The following is a 17,177-nucleotide window of genomic DNA, read 5'->3' as shown; positions in this document are numbered from 1 at the left end:
TGTGTGTGTGTGTGTGTGTGTGTGTGTGTATATGTATAGTAGAAAGCTGAACCGCGATTTTCTCAGTTCTATGCAAATTAGCTATAAAGCGATAAATCCAAACGATTGCCTAAAATGATTCCTTGGAAAGGAAAAAACTGGTTTTTATATCTTATACGATATCTCATTAAATGTATGCAGAGACATTATGAAGAAAAATGAAGCTTGGAAAGGAGGTGGAAGGTGGAAGTCACACTGATTAGCACAATATTTTAGCAGTTTATCTTGGTCAGGATCGTGGTGGATCCAAAGCCTATCCTGGGAACGCTAGGAGAGAGTTGGGAATACACCTTAAACCAGATGCCAGTCCATTCACACACACACGTTCACACCTAGAGGCAATTTTGCATAGACAGTCCACCTACTGGCATGTTTTTTAGAAGTAGGAGGAAACTGGAGAACATGGAGGAAACCCACATGGACACAAAGAGAACATTCAGATCTCCTCACCCAAGATCAGGATTGAACCAGGAGCCCTAGTGTATAAGGCAGGGCCAGTACCCAGTGTGCCCCTGTTTCACCCTGCCAAGCTTATGGCTCGTACTAATATTAATATTTAACAAGCTGTATATATTTGAGAGTGCTGAAAAGAGAGAGAGAGAGAGAGAGAGAGGTCTCTCTTTCAGACACACTGGCTCTGATCAGAACTTTGGCTTGTCTCATTAAATAAACCTTTAATTATTCTCTTTGAAATGGAGAGCATGACCTCCAGCACTCTCACATGCTGTATGGATGCTGTATTCTCTCTCTCTCTCTCTCTCTCTCTCAGTATCATGTATACTCCATGAAGTGTTGAAGTGTGCACCCACTTGCTCTTTCATCTCAAGCTTATCTAGCTTCATCCATCTAGCCCTTCTCTCCCCATCACTCTCCATCTTCTCACCATTCTCTTTTATCCCTCTCTCTCTCTCTCTCTCTCTCTCTCTGTCTGGGATTGTAAAGTGCGTCCTGCATGGTGCGATTTTTTTTTTTTATCTTTAATATCCAATTGCCCAAAAATACACAGATTTATGAGCAATGCATGAACAAATTGGTTAGTGCAATGTTATGAACGTAGACTAAAATAAACATGAGGAAAAGGCATGTTTAGGCCACGCCTCCTACCTGAGTTTGATACCAAACTACTGTATGTGCCGAAGGACGAAAGTGATTCAGTATCAAGATGCCCTTTGGTCTATTTTAATACAGAAGAGTTTGTCATACAGTGTCAGAAACCACATCAGCAAGTCTGTGTGAGATGTTTGAGGTGAGTGGGTGATGATTTAGACATGCAGTTTCTGTGATGCTAAACTGGAAGCCATAAACATCCCTTACTCATTAGCAATATTAGCCTGGTAGCACTGACGCCAAAGTAAAGAAGCAATCTTCAAATACAAAGCGTCTTGACTGACAAAATTTAGGAGAGAGTAAGGAGAGAACATGAACTATTGCTTTAAGAAGTGATTCTGATGGCGAACAGAGGGGGAACGAGAGAACAATTATTCTGCAGTTTTCTCAGTTTTCATCTTTTCCCCTTTGCAAAAATATGATTTTCTGCCCTCTAATGACAGTAAGCTGTTTAATAGGAGTCATATTTCCTCCATTATGTTGTTGCGATCATGATGATATTCCTTATCACTGCCATAATTTCCCGTTCCTTCCGTTATGAAAATTCTCTCCAAATAGCTCCTGTGTATGCAGTATTCCCTCGCCTACTCCTGTTTCCCCCAAGCTGAACAATGCGTTATTACTTTATAACCCAGCAGTGTGGCACTTTCTCTGTTGCCTAGTGACCTGCACCCTGAGCCATTACTAGATTCTTCCATTGTGACTTGTGTTGCCTCACAATCCTTACCGGTTTCTTTATACCACCGGACACACTTGATACTGATTGCTAAAAATGCTTCAGTGAAGCCTTCTGCATCACACCATGACCAGACATTGATTATTTTTCTATAACAGCATGGCTCGAATGTGTTTTATTCCTTTTATATAAATCCACATTGTAACACTGTGTTTTATTTGACTTCCATTTGTTACCTTATCCAGATGATTTGTGTTTAAAACACCATTCCTCAGACACATACTAATCCAATACTGAGTATCATTAGGGGGATTGAATCACTGGAATGGCATTGGATTGGATTTGATTGGATTTGCCATATCAATTAACACGTTTCATGCTCTAAACATGTAACATGTAAACAAGAAACTTGTCATGGGTAAAAAAAAAAAAAAAATTATATATATATATATATATATATATATATATATATATATATATATATATATATATATATATATATATATATATATATATTTTTTTTTTTTTTTTACCCATGACAAGTTTCTTAACAACTGCAATGAGCGCCAAAGTTATTGCATCAGTGTTTGGCCACCTGTATGCTGTAGGTGGACAGATAAATGAACATGTTGAGAACATTGCTCAAGGCACTGTAATAATTGATGATTACATTCTCTTGTGTCAAATCCCATGAGTTGATGTACAAACTGGAAAGCATTTAGATCAGATGTTGGTGTACCGAATGAAAAACATCCAGCCTCCTGAGTGCAATTTAAGGAAACAGCTCTACCCAGTAGGATGTGTTGTCTGGACACTGCCTATTGCCGTGCATTGTGGGAATTATACTTGTGAAACTCTGTGTCCGCACTTTAATGTGGTCTATTTGGAGGAAGCAAGGCATGACGTAATGTCTGAATCAGATGTCTGAGATAATCCTGTGTGCTAGCTCAGGTGCTAGCTCAAGTTTGTGTACCAATAACTTTTCGTAATTGTTTTTTGACTTAAGATTTTATTTCTGACCCAAAATGGCTGGTGTAGTGACAGAATAGTTGTTCTATTTTTCCCAATGATATATTGTCCCATTAAACCTAACAGATGTTGTTTGGCATTAGCTTTCATTAGCATCTGTCAGCATATTGGAAATGTTGTGTTGCTCAAAGATATCAATGTGTAATGCCTTCTAAAACATGGCCACATCTTTCTTCCGAACTCTTTGGACAATCTCTCGGGTGTTGCGTGTTAGTTTAAAACATCAGAATTCAACAATGCTAATGCTGATGCTGCTGCGTCTGTGAAGTTCTGTTTATTGTGCTATAATTTATGGTGGTCTGTCATCATTTTCTCCTTTAAAGAGAAACTCATAAGAGAGTTTTGTTTAGTGCAGATGTAAGAACAACAAAAGATGCTGTGTTCTTACTGTAATGTGCACCCTGTGTGATGATCCCCAGCAGCTACGGCCACTTTACTCTGTCTTACTGCCTTTTTTATGACCTTATGGAAGAATCAGCTAAATGGAGCATGGAAAAAAGCAAGCTTGCAGTGTAGAGAGCTCAGAAAAGCTGCAGCGAAAAAGTGGAAAAAAGTGAGGAAGAGAAGAGTTGTTTGATTAAGCAATATTGCATTGAGTATTCAGAAGAACCGCACAATTGCGAGTGCGATACTGCTTTTATACAACAGTTCTATAAACAAGAAATGAATATCAAGTAAGTGACATTTCGGACAGAATATGGTCAAATGTTTTGTTTGTTTTTGCTCCGATGGCAGAAATACATCACTTTATAGCCCACTGGCTAGCTGACTAGCTAGCTCACATTGATTTGTATGTTCACAATAAAGGTGCATCTGGTGAAATTGGCTTACCTTCTTCCATTCCATCTTCATCTGATGAGCATTCATATTTTAAGTCAGAAGTTATGTTCATAAAAAAGTATCGCTGACCATGTGCACTGATGATGGCACTAACACTACTGTACTAACAGTCTTGAACTACTGTAGGAAATGGAATTTTACGTGGCGAACACAAACGAGTGGAGTGATACACACGATGAAACTTCCCAGTGTGGTTATACCAAATATATGCACTCTTGGAACGCTGCTCGACCAATCAAATTAGTGGACCGGAACTAGCTGTTGTATAAGAGTTCATTGGATAATTAAGGGGTCTACTGCATTAAGGGTTCTACATAGAATCTTCTAAGGGTTCCTCCAGAAGAACAACTGAAGAACCATCTGTACACAGTGTGTAAGCAAACAGAATTGATTAGGCTTATTATATTCTACTATATTTTGGTTATGGAATATAATTATCAAAAAATGTGATCCGTTCATGAGGAAATTTCACAGCTAGCAAGGCTTTAGATATGTTTAGACCAACTGACTGTCTTTACCTCTGCGTTTTTTAAAACTGGTGCCTTACACGCCAAGATCTTTGCAGGATGACACCAAAATACTGTATATTTATGATTTCCTGAAGTAGAGATGAAGGCATATTATTAGCAGAAAAACAGCATTTTGTCATTTTATCATTATTGTTTTGTAGAATTCAGTCACAGCAACATCCAACAGGTTTTCCCAGACCTCCACACTTATAATTAAATAAAAATATTAACGAATGGCCTGTTCCACCAAAAGAAATTACTGAGTGCAAAAGCGACCTTGTCTGTGCTTCTGAATTTCTGACATTAGAAACGTTCTTTGCAGTTTCTTCTCCATCTGTCATTCATGTCACTCTTTATCTCTCTGTGGATTTGTTCTCTCTCTCTCTGTCTCTCCTACCTCTCTCTCTCTCTCTCTCTCTCTCTCTCCCTCTCCCTCTATCTCTCTGTCTGTCTCTCTCTTGCTCAAGGCGCCATCTGCTTCACCTTCAGATCTAAGACTTGTACACTAATTTACCATCTGCACTGCAATGTGCTGACATGGCAAAGGGTAAAGCTATGATACATTTCTTCTTGAATGCAAAGAACCACATGCCAAATTCTTTCACAAATATGTAAAATGCAAACATCCTTTGTATTCCTCTATCTGCTCGTGATGATCGGAGTGTATATAGAGTGTATCAGAGTATATAAAGATTGGTACATCCTTATTTTTTAGCCCTGTTTTCAAAAAAATAAATGAAGAAACCTAACCCAAGGTGTGTGTTTTGAGAGACTGAAGTGTCCTGGGGGACAGAAATCCTGGTCTCCATGTGAGAAACAGATGGAAACATTCAATACAATGTAATGAGGCATCTCTACACATTGCTAATTAGTTTATAACATGGCCCAGGTTTAAAATCTACTGAAACACATTATTGTATTAAAGTTTTCATATTTATTACAGCATCATAACAACTAGGTAGCTCAATGTACTTCTTGTAACACAACAAAAATCAACCGACTTGTGTGTTATGAAAAGAAAATTATAAAAGCAGTCTATGATATTAGATGCCTATTGGAATAAAAATTTATTAATGTTTAAGTAGGTTTATGTAGCTTTTATAAGTAACACTTAAGTAAAATCTCTCTGAAATTTTTTTTTTTTCAGGATCTACAAAAGAACTCATTTTGACAAAATTCAGTGGTATAAAAGTTTATGTTTGTGTATATGTGTGTGTTAGATAATTGATTGTATCAACCTTGGCACCATAAACAGCACCTTTTACTTTAACATTCTGAAGTGAACTTGGTCTAATCCTATGTTCACGCTAGCATGTGACAAGTTGTTTATATCTCTTGCAGTTTGTCACTGCCCAGCTTTTTTTTTCTGATGAGAAACATGATGAGAATGTATAGCCTACACTTCACTATACAATTTATACACACCACATTTTTAAAAAAAAAAAAATGTATTTAAGTTTGATTTACATGTTATGTGATCAGCTTTGTAGTAGCTTCATGGCAGATTAGCAAAGCCATCTAACTGTACTAGCTACATATTCTCAGTAGAGGTACCAACGACCTCCACTACTTCCTTCCAAGCTTTATTTTTCTTCATAATGTTGCTGTAGATGTGTAATGAGAAGTCAGATATGACAAGTTAAGATGAAATCCCAGTTAAAAGTTGTTTTCTTTTTCTATTTTTGCACATCAAACTGTAAATGGAAACTAATTGCAGGTAGGAACTAAAGTTGTGGGCGGGGATTGGAAGAAAGGCACAAAAGGATTGGTCCGAGGAATCATTTAAGCCACTTGTTTGGATATGATGCTTTACCGTGTTACACCTAATTTTCATAGAATTAAGAAATTCATAATTCAGATGTCACACTTTTGCTTTATCTTTTGCCGTTGTAGCTGAAAACATTGTTCCCTATTGCTCACATACACAGAAAATGAATTGTTGCTTTGTTACTTGTGTGAATGTAGGGGTTTTATTGTACAATCACCATTCACTGCTGTTGTACCTGCCTGGCATCATGCATGCTCAATACTAATGAGTGTCTTCTGTTTTCATCTCTCCATCTCTCTGACCCTTCCCCTTACTTTTTCATCCTCCTCAACCTGCCCACCTCTCATCCTCTCCGTGGGACGATGCTATCACATCGCCAAACTGACATCTTTGACCCGTGACCTCATGACCCCAGTGAGAAGAAACTCAACTTCACATGACCTGACCCCACCTCCCTCTCCTCTTCTTCCTCTTCATCATCCTCCTTGGAGTCTCCTCGGCCTTGTGTACACATCTCTTAGTCTCCCATTCCTAGATGTATGTGAGAAAAATAGGATCCCCAACCAAAACCCTAACCAGGCCTTCCATGAGCATGTGGGGCCGATTGCTTAAAATGGATGACCAAGAAAGACTTCCCCAATCAAACTTATTCACTTATCCACATGGTATACATCCTCCTCACTTTCTTCTTTCTGTCTTCTCTGCTTGGCACTTTCCCACCTTGCTGCCCCTAGAGGGAGTTGTTTCTGATCCCCAGCACCCGGGCTGCTAGCTTCTCTGGCCGTCTACCCTCTGGGCTTTGTAATAACCATCAGGAGGATCTGTTCGCCTCCTCTGGCCAGACCAAAGCCCTCCTGGCCACCCTCTCAACCGAGGCCCTGCTGCTTGCCACCACCCTCAGGCATCGTCGGCTCCTCCGAGAACAGAGCACCAACTCTTCAAAACCTCCCCACTCCAACAGCCACTCTTCATCCTCTTCAAGCTCCTCTTCCTCAGCCTCAACCCCCTCTCCTGTGTCCGCCGGCTCATCTCATGACCCAAACCTCTTGATTGGCAATGGTGCAACAAACAAGAAGTAAGGAAAAGATGTTGTGCCCCAGATTGTTCCAGCTACAAACACTGAGTGAAGTACTGGGACAAGGAAGAACCTCCATGCAAAAGGATATCCACATCAAGGTGAAAGAACAACAGAAACACCTTGAATTTATAGAATTTAAAAAGTTATTAGTCATGTAGAATCTCCTCCTCCATCTTGGCTAAATGCTTGAGGAATGATGCAGGCTACAGCCCACACACACACTGCCTACCATCTCTCATTCATTATGGGTTTATTCTTCTCCCATCTGGATCGTCCAGAACCCAGAAAGTACTGCCAGTTTCCCTCAAGAAGCCCACAGATGGGTTTGGATCCCCTCCATGTTCTAGCCTGGCTCACCATCATGTCAGTGGGCCAGCCAAATATTACCCACATGAGGCCAGAGAAAGGACTCTCTACCCCAAACACAGTCATCCACCTGCCAAATATCACCTTTTCACAGACCTAGTGGTGTCTGGTAGATTTTTATCAAGTGTAATTAGCTAGACTGTGAACATGTGTGATTGAAGGTAGAGTTGCAATAATCCAAAAGTGAGTACAGTAGTAGTCAATGTGTGTTCAGATTTTTATCATCGTAATATTTAAAATGGCAGAATTTGAGAAAAACAACAAAACAAAACTGTATAATCAACCTTTTTATTTCTGGGATGGTTTCTCTGGGTAATAACAGAACAGATAACATACCGCACTCAGAACGATGATGACACCTGATGAGGTACTTTTAGGGGGTATGTCTTTTTTAACTTTAGTTGCAGAAAGATAATTGTAGATGAACATTATTAAAATACTTAATTATACCTTAAGGACCGCTGCTCTAACTTTGAAACTACATTTGCATTAATGGTAGCTTGACATTAATGGTGAAGACAAGTATCTGAAACTGGTGCTATCATCTTTTTTAAACGGGTGGGAATTCCAGTATGTAAAAGGAAAAGAGTCTTTGATTCAAATTGTCATTTTCCATATTTCTTCAAACTTGACACAAAGTTACAAGTGCGACAGATGGATTGTGGGACGTAGGAGGACATTCGCTGGTTACAGACTTAGAATCCAGTAAGGAGGTTGAGAAAGTTGCAGTTGGCTAAATTAGAGAGCCTAAGGAGAGCTGTCCGAATGTCCAAAGGTTATTTAAGGCACATTACTGCATGATGGAGGTGTAGATGCTCCATGAAAGCACAACCAGCCATGTGTAAAGAGACTGAAAGGAAGGACCTTCCCAAACATTCATTTTTTTCAAAGCATAAAGTACAGTGATTGTATCTGACAATCAGCACAAGATTGGCACACTTTGTTTAACCCTTGGGCACTGCCACAATGCACAATGTGAAGCTCTGTTTGATAAAACAATGTAGAAAAGCAGATGGATTCATCCAAGTGAGGATTGGTGTAGCGTTTGGAGAACTTTCCAACTATACAACTATAGGGGACAATTATAGATCTTTCTAAGTCACCAGAAATATAAAATGCCAGAAGTGAAGCTCATGTTCAGGCACTTTCTTCTGAGTTGGGTCAAAATCAGACCACCTTGGTAGAAGCACTCAAAAAATTAGACCAGTCAGTCCATTAGGACAAATTTCAGTTGCTCTTAATCACATAAATCAGTCACTCATTCATCCAAGAGAGGATTGGTGTAGTGTTTGGAGAACTTGCCTGTTGAATGGGGGGCAACTGTAGATAGTTCTATTAAGCCAGAAACCTAAAGGTCTCAAAGAGTAGCTCGTGTTCAGGAGCTTTTTCCAAAGGAGGGTCATAACAGACCGCTTTGGTAGAAGTAATCAAAAGGTTGAACTGTTCATTCCATTAGGACAACTTTTAGCTGCTCTTAATCTCATCACTCAGTAACTCATAAGCTCCTTAACTTGCCAGTGGCAACAGCAAATGTGTCATAGACACGGTTTTTGGTCTTGCTTTCAGAGAAATTCCTAGAAAAAGGAGAGTATTAAGAGAATACGGATTTTCTTTCTAGCTGTTTGACAGAACAAGTGTTGGAAATGGATTTGTCTCGGCGCAAAGATGAAAACAATGGCCTGAGAGCAGGGCCCGCGAGAGCAGCAGGCAGCCGGAGTAGAGATTAGCACACGTGCTTGCGTTTTTTTATGGAGAATTTGGTGCAAAACGTCAGCTTTGGAAGGATTTCTGTTCCACAAGGGAAATCAACTTAATTACAGGAAACAAATCTGGCTCTTCTGGCTTCAGCTCAGCCTGGCAGTAGGCGAATGCCTTTGCCATTTCTTGGGGAAAGAAAAGAGAAACAAAGCTCTGCTCTCTGCAGCGGATTTGTCTTACTGTGTGCAGCTTTTTCTTGAGAGAGCTCTCTTGATTTGTGGCCTTTAGAGAGGCTGACAGGACGAGTTGAATGAATTGCTTGATTGGCAGGTGGCCTTTATGTCATCTTTAAAGGCACTGGATGATTTTGCTTCTTGGCTGCCGTTCATTTTTTGACAGGTTTCGAACAAAAAAAATGCCAAAGATATCCGCCTGCAGATGGAAATGTGAACAGCTGGAGAGAAACTAGGTTAATTTTTTGGTTTTTGCATTGAATTTGTATGCTTTTAGTTTATTAGGTTTGTATGAAGCACCACTGACATTCTCTAAAAAGGAAAGAGGCAAAAAGCAGCCCAAAATCAACAAAGTAAAAGCGTAAAACTGTCGAATCCTTAATCAGAATGTTCACAGCACAAGAATTATGAAAATGGCACCAGCGCGGCTTGGAAGAATACAGGCCTCAAGCTAATTCAGTTCATTTCTGTAGTACTGATCACAGTCCGATCCCCAAAACCTCATAATTCAGAGTGCTATGCTTGCAGCTTGGCTACTTCTAGAAGTGTAGCCCTGACCATAACATCTGTCCCCTCCACACACACTTTCTCTATCCATGGATTACACAGTAGGGCTAATGGAGGTGTTAGCATCCTTAAACCATGGAGAGCTGAAGGAAGTCCCAAAGTTCTAGACAATGAATAAACCATGTTGAAAAAAAAAAATCACAATTTGCATTATAATATCTGTGATTAGCTTTAGTTTTAGTTCATAATGAATGTAATATGTATCATATTGGGGTTTTTTTTGGCATAGATTGGTAATATGATTGTCCCTAAACAAAACAAATGATGCAAACCTTTATCATCTCTTTTGTTTTATATTAACTGAAATTGCTTTGTACAGCTTTTTTTTCCTTTGCTTTTTTATATATATAATTACAACTTTCACATCACATTACCTTTATTTATTCATGAGAAAAACATTTTATATATTGAGTTGAAAATATTGACCTAAATGTACAGTATGAATTCTATGTAATATAGAGTTGCTATCATTTTAGATTGTGCAATTAGCAGTTTTGTTAATACGGATTTTATATTAGTTTCTTGTGTGTGAAAATGTTGGGAAAATGTTGGGTGAATCCGAGACCAACCCGCCAAAAGATGACAGAGTTAGTGTGACTGTTGAAACTGTGAGATCGGGTCGAGCGCTCTCTCTGCACTTACTGTAACCCTGAACTGTAATGAGTTTTGAGCGAAACCTAAAATTTATGCGTTTTTTGGTATTGAGGCACAATTGCAAAACGCAATGAATTGCATGTGTGTATTATTTGGTCGTGAAAGAGAATTGGCTAACAGTTATGTATAGCTAATGTACGATTATGTTCTTTAAGCTAACGAAGAGCACACTTGCAATAGAATTGAAAGCACATGAAAAACATAATGATGTGTAGATTATTTTAACTTATTCTAACTTTATCCCTTTTAGGAAGCTTTTACTTGACATGTGGATGTTTGGAAATCTTGGCATCAAACAAATCTAGACTAAAAATAGTCGATATTATGTAAATATAAAGCATCATTCTTAGAGTTATACATAAAAATGTTATGTCCAGGAAACAAAAAAAAAAGTTTTATTTAAAAAGATGAAGTTCTAAGGTATTTATTAAAATAAATAGCAATGCATGTATATTATAAAAGCAGTCGCACGGTGCCATTGTTTAAAAAAAGAAATAAATAAATAAAGTTGTCTACATGTTTTATCAAAAAAAGAGAGAGAGAGAGACTATAGAAAGGCACAGATGTAAAAAAAAAATAATAATAATAAAAAAGTTTAGCGTTAAAAGTAGGAAAAAGTGACTTTTTATACTTCAGATATGTTCGTGGCAAAGGCATGTCCAGTCTTACTGTAATCTGTGGTGACGTGGTAACCAGATTTGATTGACAGTCGCCGAGTGTGTGTGTCACAGAAGGATTCAGCCACCAATCACGGCGAAGAGTCCGTAGCGTGACCCTCCCATCTCTAGAGTAGTGCGATATAACCAACACCTCTACAAGAAATATAGATCTCTATATAAATAATCTATCAATGTATAAATATAGATGCCTATACTGAAGAAAAGAAGACACTAATTTATCGGTGTGGATGCCAACGATGAATAACTTTGTGAGAAATGTGAAACTTTACCCCCCCACTCCCCTCCCCTGCTGTACGAGGAATTCAGAGAGCTGAAATTATTTTGTACATACTTGCTGTGGTGGTGTGTCTAATAAACTCCAGCTCTCTTCTACAACAACGTTGCAGTGCCTTTTTTTATCGCATCCTTGAGATTTCATCTGGAGTTTTATTTCATTTTTGTTGCCACTTCATGTTTTAAGGTATCAGTACACTTAAAAAGGTGCTTTTTTTAAAAAAAATAAATAAAGTTTTCATATCCACACAGATGAAAAGGCTCAGATGAAAGGTGAATCGAGATGCACGTAAAGGTGTGTGTGAGAGTCGAGTGAGGAATGAAGGAAAATGTGCTCATTTTTATAAGCTATCTAAACGCTGGCGAATTCTAAAATGTTTAAAAATGAAACGCGGGTGTATCCTGGATTACGTTACAGTCCTACACCAAATATTCTAACTCACAGGATCCTAAAGCTGCTCAGAGGATATACTAGAAGTTGGAGGAAGTTAAAAGTAAAAGTAGTACGTTGACATGCATGTTATTAGAATATATGTTCACCATCCACTTTATTAGGAACACCTGTATACCTGCACATTCATGCAGTTATCCGATCAGCCAATCATGCGGCAGCAGCACACACTGCAAAAAATCATGCAGTTAAAGGTCAAATGCTTCAGTTAATGTTCATATCAAACACCAGAAGGAAGTAAAAGTGTGATCTCTGTGACTTTAACCATGGCATGGCAGTTGGTGCCAGATGGGCTGGTTTGTGTATTTCAGAATCTCCTGGGATTTTCACCCACAACAGTCTCTAGAGATTTTACAGAATGGGGTGAAAACAAAAAAAAGCATTGAGTGAGCAACAGTTCTGTGAGTGGAAACACCTTGTTCATAAGAGAAGTCAGAGGAAAATGGCCAGATTGGTTTGAGCTGCCAGGAAGTCTATAGTGATTCAAATAATCACTCTTTACAACCGTGGTGCACAGAAAAGCATCTCAACATGCACAAAACATCGAATCTTGAGCTACAACAGACTGGAAAAAGACTAAGTGAGTTTTTTCTAATCTTCAACTATCCAGTTTGGGTGAATCTCAGCCCATGATAGCCTCAGATTCCTGTTCTTAACTGACGGGTATGGGACCTGACTCATTTTAAAATTATTGGCACCCCCACAAATTATTATTATTATTTCATTTAATCTTCCTTGGAGAGAATAACTGAACTTTCTGTAATGTTTGTGGACACGTGTAGAGGATCTTAGATCTTCATCCAGAACATCTCAATCACTTTTATATTCTGATGTCAGAGTTTCTGCTTCAATTCAGACTAGATCTTTTAAATAGGGCTGAAATCTTGGACTGAGATGTAAACTATATGTACAATTGCATTTATTATTGTGTTAAAAACTCCATCTCTTTATATTTGATACAGTCGTAAAGTGTTTCAGTAGTATCCGTGCAGTATGCCCACAGTGTTTCTTTACAGTTCCTTGCTTTCTCTGTGATGGTAAGCAGCGATCCTACACATTCCCTCGGCCAATTTTAGTTGTGTGCAGTAAAGAAACGCCACATTTAAACAATTTATTATTGAACATAGATGTTTTAATGGCTTAAAATAGACATTCATGGCTACTTTGACTTCTGTTACATTGATCTTTTTAAAAACTCTTTCTTCTTTTTTTTTACAAATACTTAACAAAAGTCTCAGTAACTCTATTACATCCAAAAGTAGCATGATATAAAATGGTTCTTACTCAGTCTTATTTATATACATCGCTTTAAAAGTAATACAAGAAAAAAGTGATAAGTAGGAAAGTGTGAGTGCGTGTATGATGTGTCTCTGTTAGTGTGTAATTTGTGTGTATCTGTGTGCACCATATCAGTCGTGTGGGTGTATTTGAAGATTTGTGGTCTGCATGTGTCTTCAGTATCAAATAAGCGTAATACAAATTATAACACTGTTTAGATGAACATGGAGGAAATTCTAGTTTTCATGTGTGAATGTGAATAACGGGTGGGTTAATTTTCTTGCCGCTGCGCTGGTCTTCGGCCGTCCGTTCGCCGGTATGGAGAATTTCTCAAGTCTGGTGAGACAGAAATCACACACACACACGTACACACATCAAGATTTATCCAGACGGTTTTACATTAAAAAAAAAAAAACAGTAGTCAACTAGGATGTAAATTTCCAATACAAATGTCATTTAATCATCATAACCTAACTAAAAAATCAATGTATAAATGTAGTATGTAAGAAATGTATAAGTGTAGTGTGTAAAGATGTATAAATGTAGCATGTAAAGATGTATAAATGTAGTGTGTAAAAAGGTATAAATGTAGTATGTAAAAAGGTATAAATGTAGTGTGTAAAAAGGTATAAATGTAGTATGTAAAAAGGTATAAATGTAGTGTGTAAAGATGTATAAATGTAGTGTGTAAAAAGGTATAAATGTAGTGTGTAAAGATGTATAAATGTAGCATGTAAAGATATATAAATGTAGTATGTAAAAAGGTATAAATGTAGTGTGTAAAGATGTATAAATGTAGTGTGTAAAAAGGTGTAAATGTAGTGTGTAAAGATATATAAATGTAGCATGTAAAGATATATAAATGTAGTATGTAAAAAGGTATAAATGTAGTGTGTAAAGATGTATAAATGTAGTGTGTAAAAAGGTGTAAATGTAGTGTGTAAAGATGTATAAATGTAGCATGTAAAGATATATAAATGTAGTATGTAAAAAGGTATAAATGTAGTGTGTAAAGATGTATAAATGTAGTGTGTAAAAAGGTGTAAATGTAGTGTGTAAAGATGTATAAATGTAGCATGTAAAGATGTATAAATGTAGTATGTAAAAAGGTATAAATGTAGTGTGTAAAAAGGTATAAATGTAGAGAGTAAAAAGGTATAAATGTAGTGTGTAAAGATGTATAAATGTAGCGTGTAAAGATGTATAAATGTAGTATGTAAAAAGGTATAAATGTAGTGTGTAAAAAGGTGTAAATGTAGTATGTAAAAAGGTATAAATGTAGCATGTAAAGATGTATAAATGTAGTATGTAAAAAGGTATAAATTTAGTATGTAAAGATGTATAAATGTAGTATGTAAGAAATGTATAAATGTAGTATGTAAAGATGTATAAATGTAGAATGTAAGAAATGTATAAATGTAGTATGTAAAGATGTATAAATGTAGTATGTAAAAAGGTATAAATGTAGTATGTAAAAAGGTATAAATGTAGTGTGTAAAAAGGTATAAATGTAGTATGTAAAAAGGTATAAATGTAGTATGTAAAAAGGTATAAATGTAGTGTGTAAAAAGGTATAAATGTAGTGTGTAAAAAGGTATAAATGTAGTATGTAAAAAGGTATAAATGTAGTATGTAAAGATGTGTAAATCTAGTATGTAAGAAATGTATAAATGTAGTGTGTAAAGATGTATAAATGTAGCATGTAAAGATGTATAAATGTAGTATGTAAAAAGGTATAAATGTAGCATGTAAAGATGTATAAATGTAGTATGTAAAAAGGTATAAATGTAGTATGTAAGAAATGTATAAATGTAGTATGTAAGAAATGCTCCTGTAGCTCATCATTACCTGTGATGATGTCCTCGATGGCTCCATCGGTGACCTGCGGCTTCACCTGCCTCTTCTTCAGCTCTGCTATCAGATCCATCTGAGGCATCTTGGGCATCATGGGACCCTGACCAATGGCAAAAGGTAACACCAGATCAGCAAAACACGACCAGCACTCCAATTAGACCAATTCCATGTAAATTTTAAAACAGGACCAGAGGAAAAGATGGAGATGTGACGCTGACCTTCTGCGGCGTGGTGTCTTTCTTCTTCGGCGAGGGCACGGGCTGCTCTTCAGCCGCCATCTCCTGCTTCTTCCTCTGCTCGTTCTCCTGCTCTGCTTGCTGTCATGGGCAGAGGCACATAATCATGTGCATGCTTGCTTTTTATTCTCTCATCTTTATTTACGGAAGTTTGAGACCATTAGGAAGAACTTTCTTCACTAGAAAGAAGTTTCTTCCCAGTCAATTTTATTATTACAGATTAATACAGTTTTCTCAAATAATGACATTATTCTTCACTAATATACAAATGAAAAACCTAATATATATGTTTGAGAATTGATTAATCTAATAGTTTTTTTGGTGCAGACTTTTCGACTAGGTTTAGAATGATCGCATGTTTTAATGAATGAATTTACTTAATGATTAAAAAATAACAATATGGCGGTGTGTATTTTCCAAATAAATGCTCTCTTCCTAAAAGAAAATAGCTACCAGTTTAATAACATCTTAATAAATAACCTCCATCTTAATGCCAATGTTCTTTCTGAAGAAATCTGAGTTCTGAGGGATGTTTGTTCCAGAAATCTTTGGCATTGTATTGTAAGCAATTTTATACTATAGTGCTGTTTAATTCTCGATTCTGATTGGTCGGAAGGTGTTGATTAATGACGGCAGTTCTGGCTACAAGACAAATCACACATTCGTAATCTAAAATAAACAGATTAAATAAACATGTTATTTAACAACAAAAAGTATAATTGTTTTCTTTGTAAGAAGAAACGTTTATTTGATAGCTATGGAAGGAGTCTCCAGTTTCTGCGCTTTGTAACTGTCAGTGAATTTTCCCCCATGGGAAAGTCTTCAGGACTTTTCGTATTATTAACTTCGGAAAAAAAGAGAGGCTGCTGAGGGAACGACTTTATGGCTGCCGTAATGTATGTATGATGTCTTACTTTGCTTTTTTTACTTTTTTTTAAAACTTTTTTAATCTAAGTCAAATTGCTGTAAAATTAAAAGAATAAAAACACTATAACAGTATGCGCTGTTATAGGAAAATTTTTACTCTATTCATATCAGTTTTTGTTTCTTTTGGTGAGTTTTTTAAACACTTTCATGTCTAGCGTCCACATTTATGGACAGTCAATTTAATACCATTTTTAGGAAAATGTAAGATCACCTCAAAATCTTTTTTTTTTAAACTGAAGAGTCCTAAACTGCATATTTTTTTACATATTGAGAATCAAGAATATTTCTATTTTGTTCAAAAAAATTTCCATACATTTGTTTAACGTTAAATATTTTGTTAACGTTAAATTCTTTTGTTTTACATTGTTACGTAGAGTTAACATCAGTCTCTTACCTTGTAGGCTTTAACGAATCTGACGAACAGAGGGAAGAACATGGAGGGTTGTGTGGTCTTCGGGTTCTCCCCAAAATACTCCACTACTGAAACATACGCCTCCTAGTGGGGAGGATGTGGAACAACAGGGTAGATTGGATTATACATCAATCCATTGAACTATACAGTATGTAGAAATGAGTATAATAAGTGTGTGTGTGTGTGTGTGTGTGTGTGTGTCTGTGTGTGTGTCTGTGTGTGTGTGTGTGTGTGTCCTTACCTGTGCCGTCTTGCCATCTTTAACGAGCGAGTCCAGCAGCGCACTGTTGACCTTAACAAACTCTTTCAGCGCTACGATGTCATCCTGCACCATGAACTCTTTCTTGGTTCCCTCCATCCCTCTTTCTAAAGAGCGCACGTCCTGCAGCACGCTATCCAGAGACACTGAGACAAAGAGAGAAATGATTTTTTTTATAATGCATCCCATTTTATTTCGAACATCTCCAAGCGCTCGTCCTAAAAACAGCAGTAAAGTTTACGA

General features: G+C 37.1%; 2 protein-coding genes across 15 annotated transcripts in view; one reads left to right on the top strand and one right to left on the bottom strand.

The window, feature by feature from the left end:
* srcin1a (SRC kinase signaling inhibitor 1a) overlaps window positions 1-11,622 on the top strand; it is a 163,053-nt gene extending 151,431 nt beyond the window's left edge. For all 14 annotated transcript variants that reach the window (XM_034310031.2, XM_034310030.2, XM_053239031.1 and 11 more), the window contains one exon: window positions 6,384-11,622. In XM_034310031.2, the coding sequence (XP_034165922.2) occupies window positions 6,384-6,386 (3 nt within the window). In that variant the 3' untranslated portion in view covers window positions 6,387-11,622. The remainder of the gene's footprint in view (window positions 1-6,383) is intronic.
* A 1,207-nt stretch (window positions 11,623-12,829) lies between these two features.
* The window catches only part of fmnl1a (formin-like 1a), a 32,524-nt gene continuing 28,176 nt past the window's right edge, over window positions 12,830-17,177 (bottom strand). The window contains exons 22-26 of the mRNA XM_026916710.3: window positions 16,917-17,080; window positions 16,658-16,759; window positions 15,319-15,417; window positions 15,095-15,200; window positions 12,830-13,582 (exon numbers count right to left, since the gene is read on the bottom strand). Of these exons, the coding sequence (XP_026772511.3) occupies window positions 13,518-13,582; window positions 15,095-15,200; window positions 15,319-15,417; window positions 16,658-16,759; window positions 16,917-17,080 (536 nt within the window). The 3' untranslated portion in view covers window positions 12,830-13,517. The remainder of the gene's footprint in view (window positions 13,583-15,094; window positions 15,201-15,318; window positions 15,418-16,657; window positions 16,760-16,916; window positions 17,081-17,177) is intronic.

Source organism: Pangasianodon hypophthalmus, chromosome 13 (genome assembly GCF_027358585.1).
Source record: "Pangasianodon hypophthalmus isolate fPanHyp1 chromosome 13, fPanHyp1.pri, whole genome shotgun sequence".
Taxonomy (NCBI): Eukaryota; Metazoa; Chordata; class Actinopteri; order Siluriformes; family Pangasiidae; genus Pangasianodon; species Pangasianodon hypophthalmus.
The sequence above is the reverse complement of the archived record's forward strand: the minus strand, read 5'-3'. Positions and strand labels throughout refer to the sequence as shown.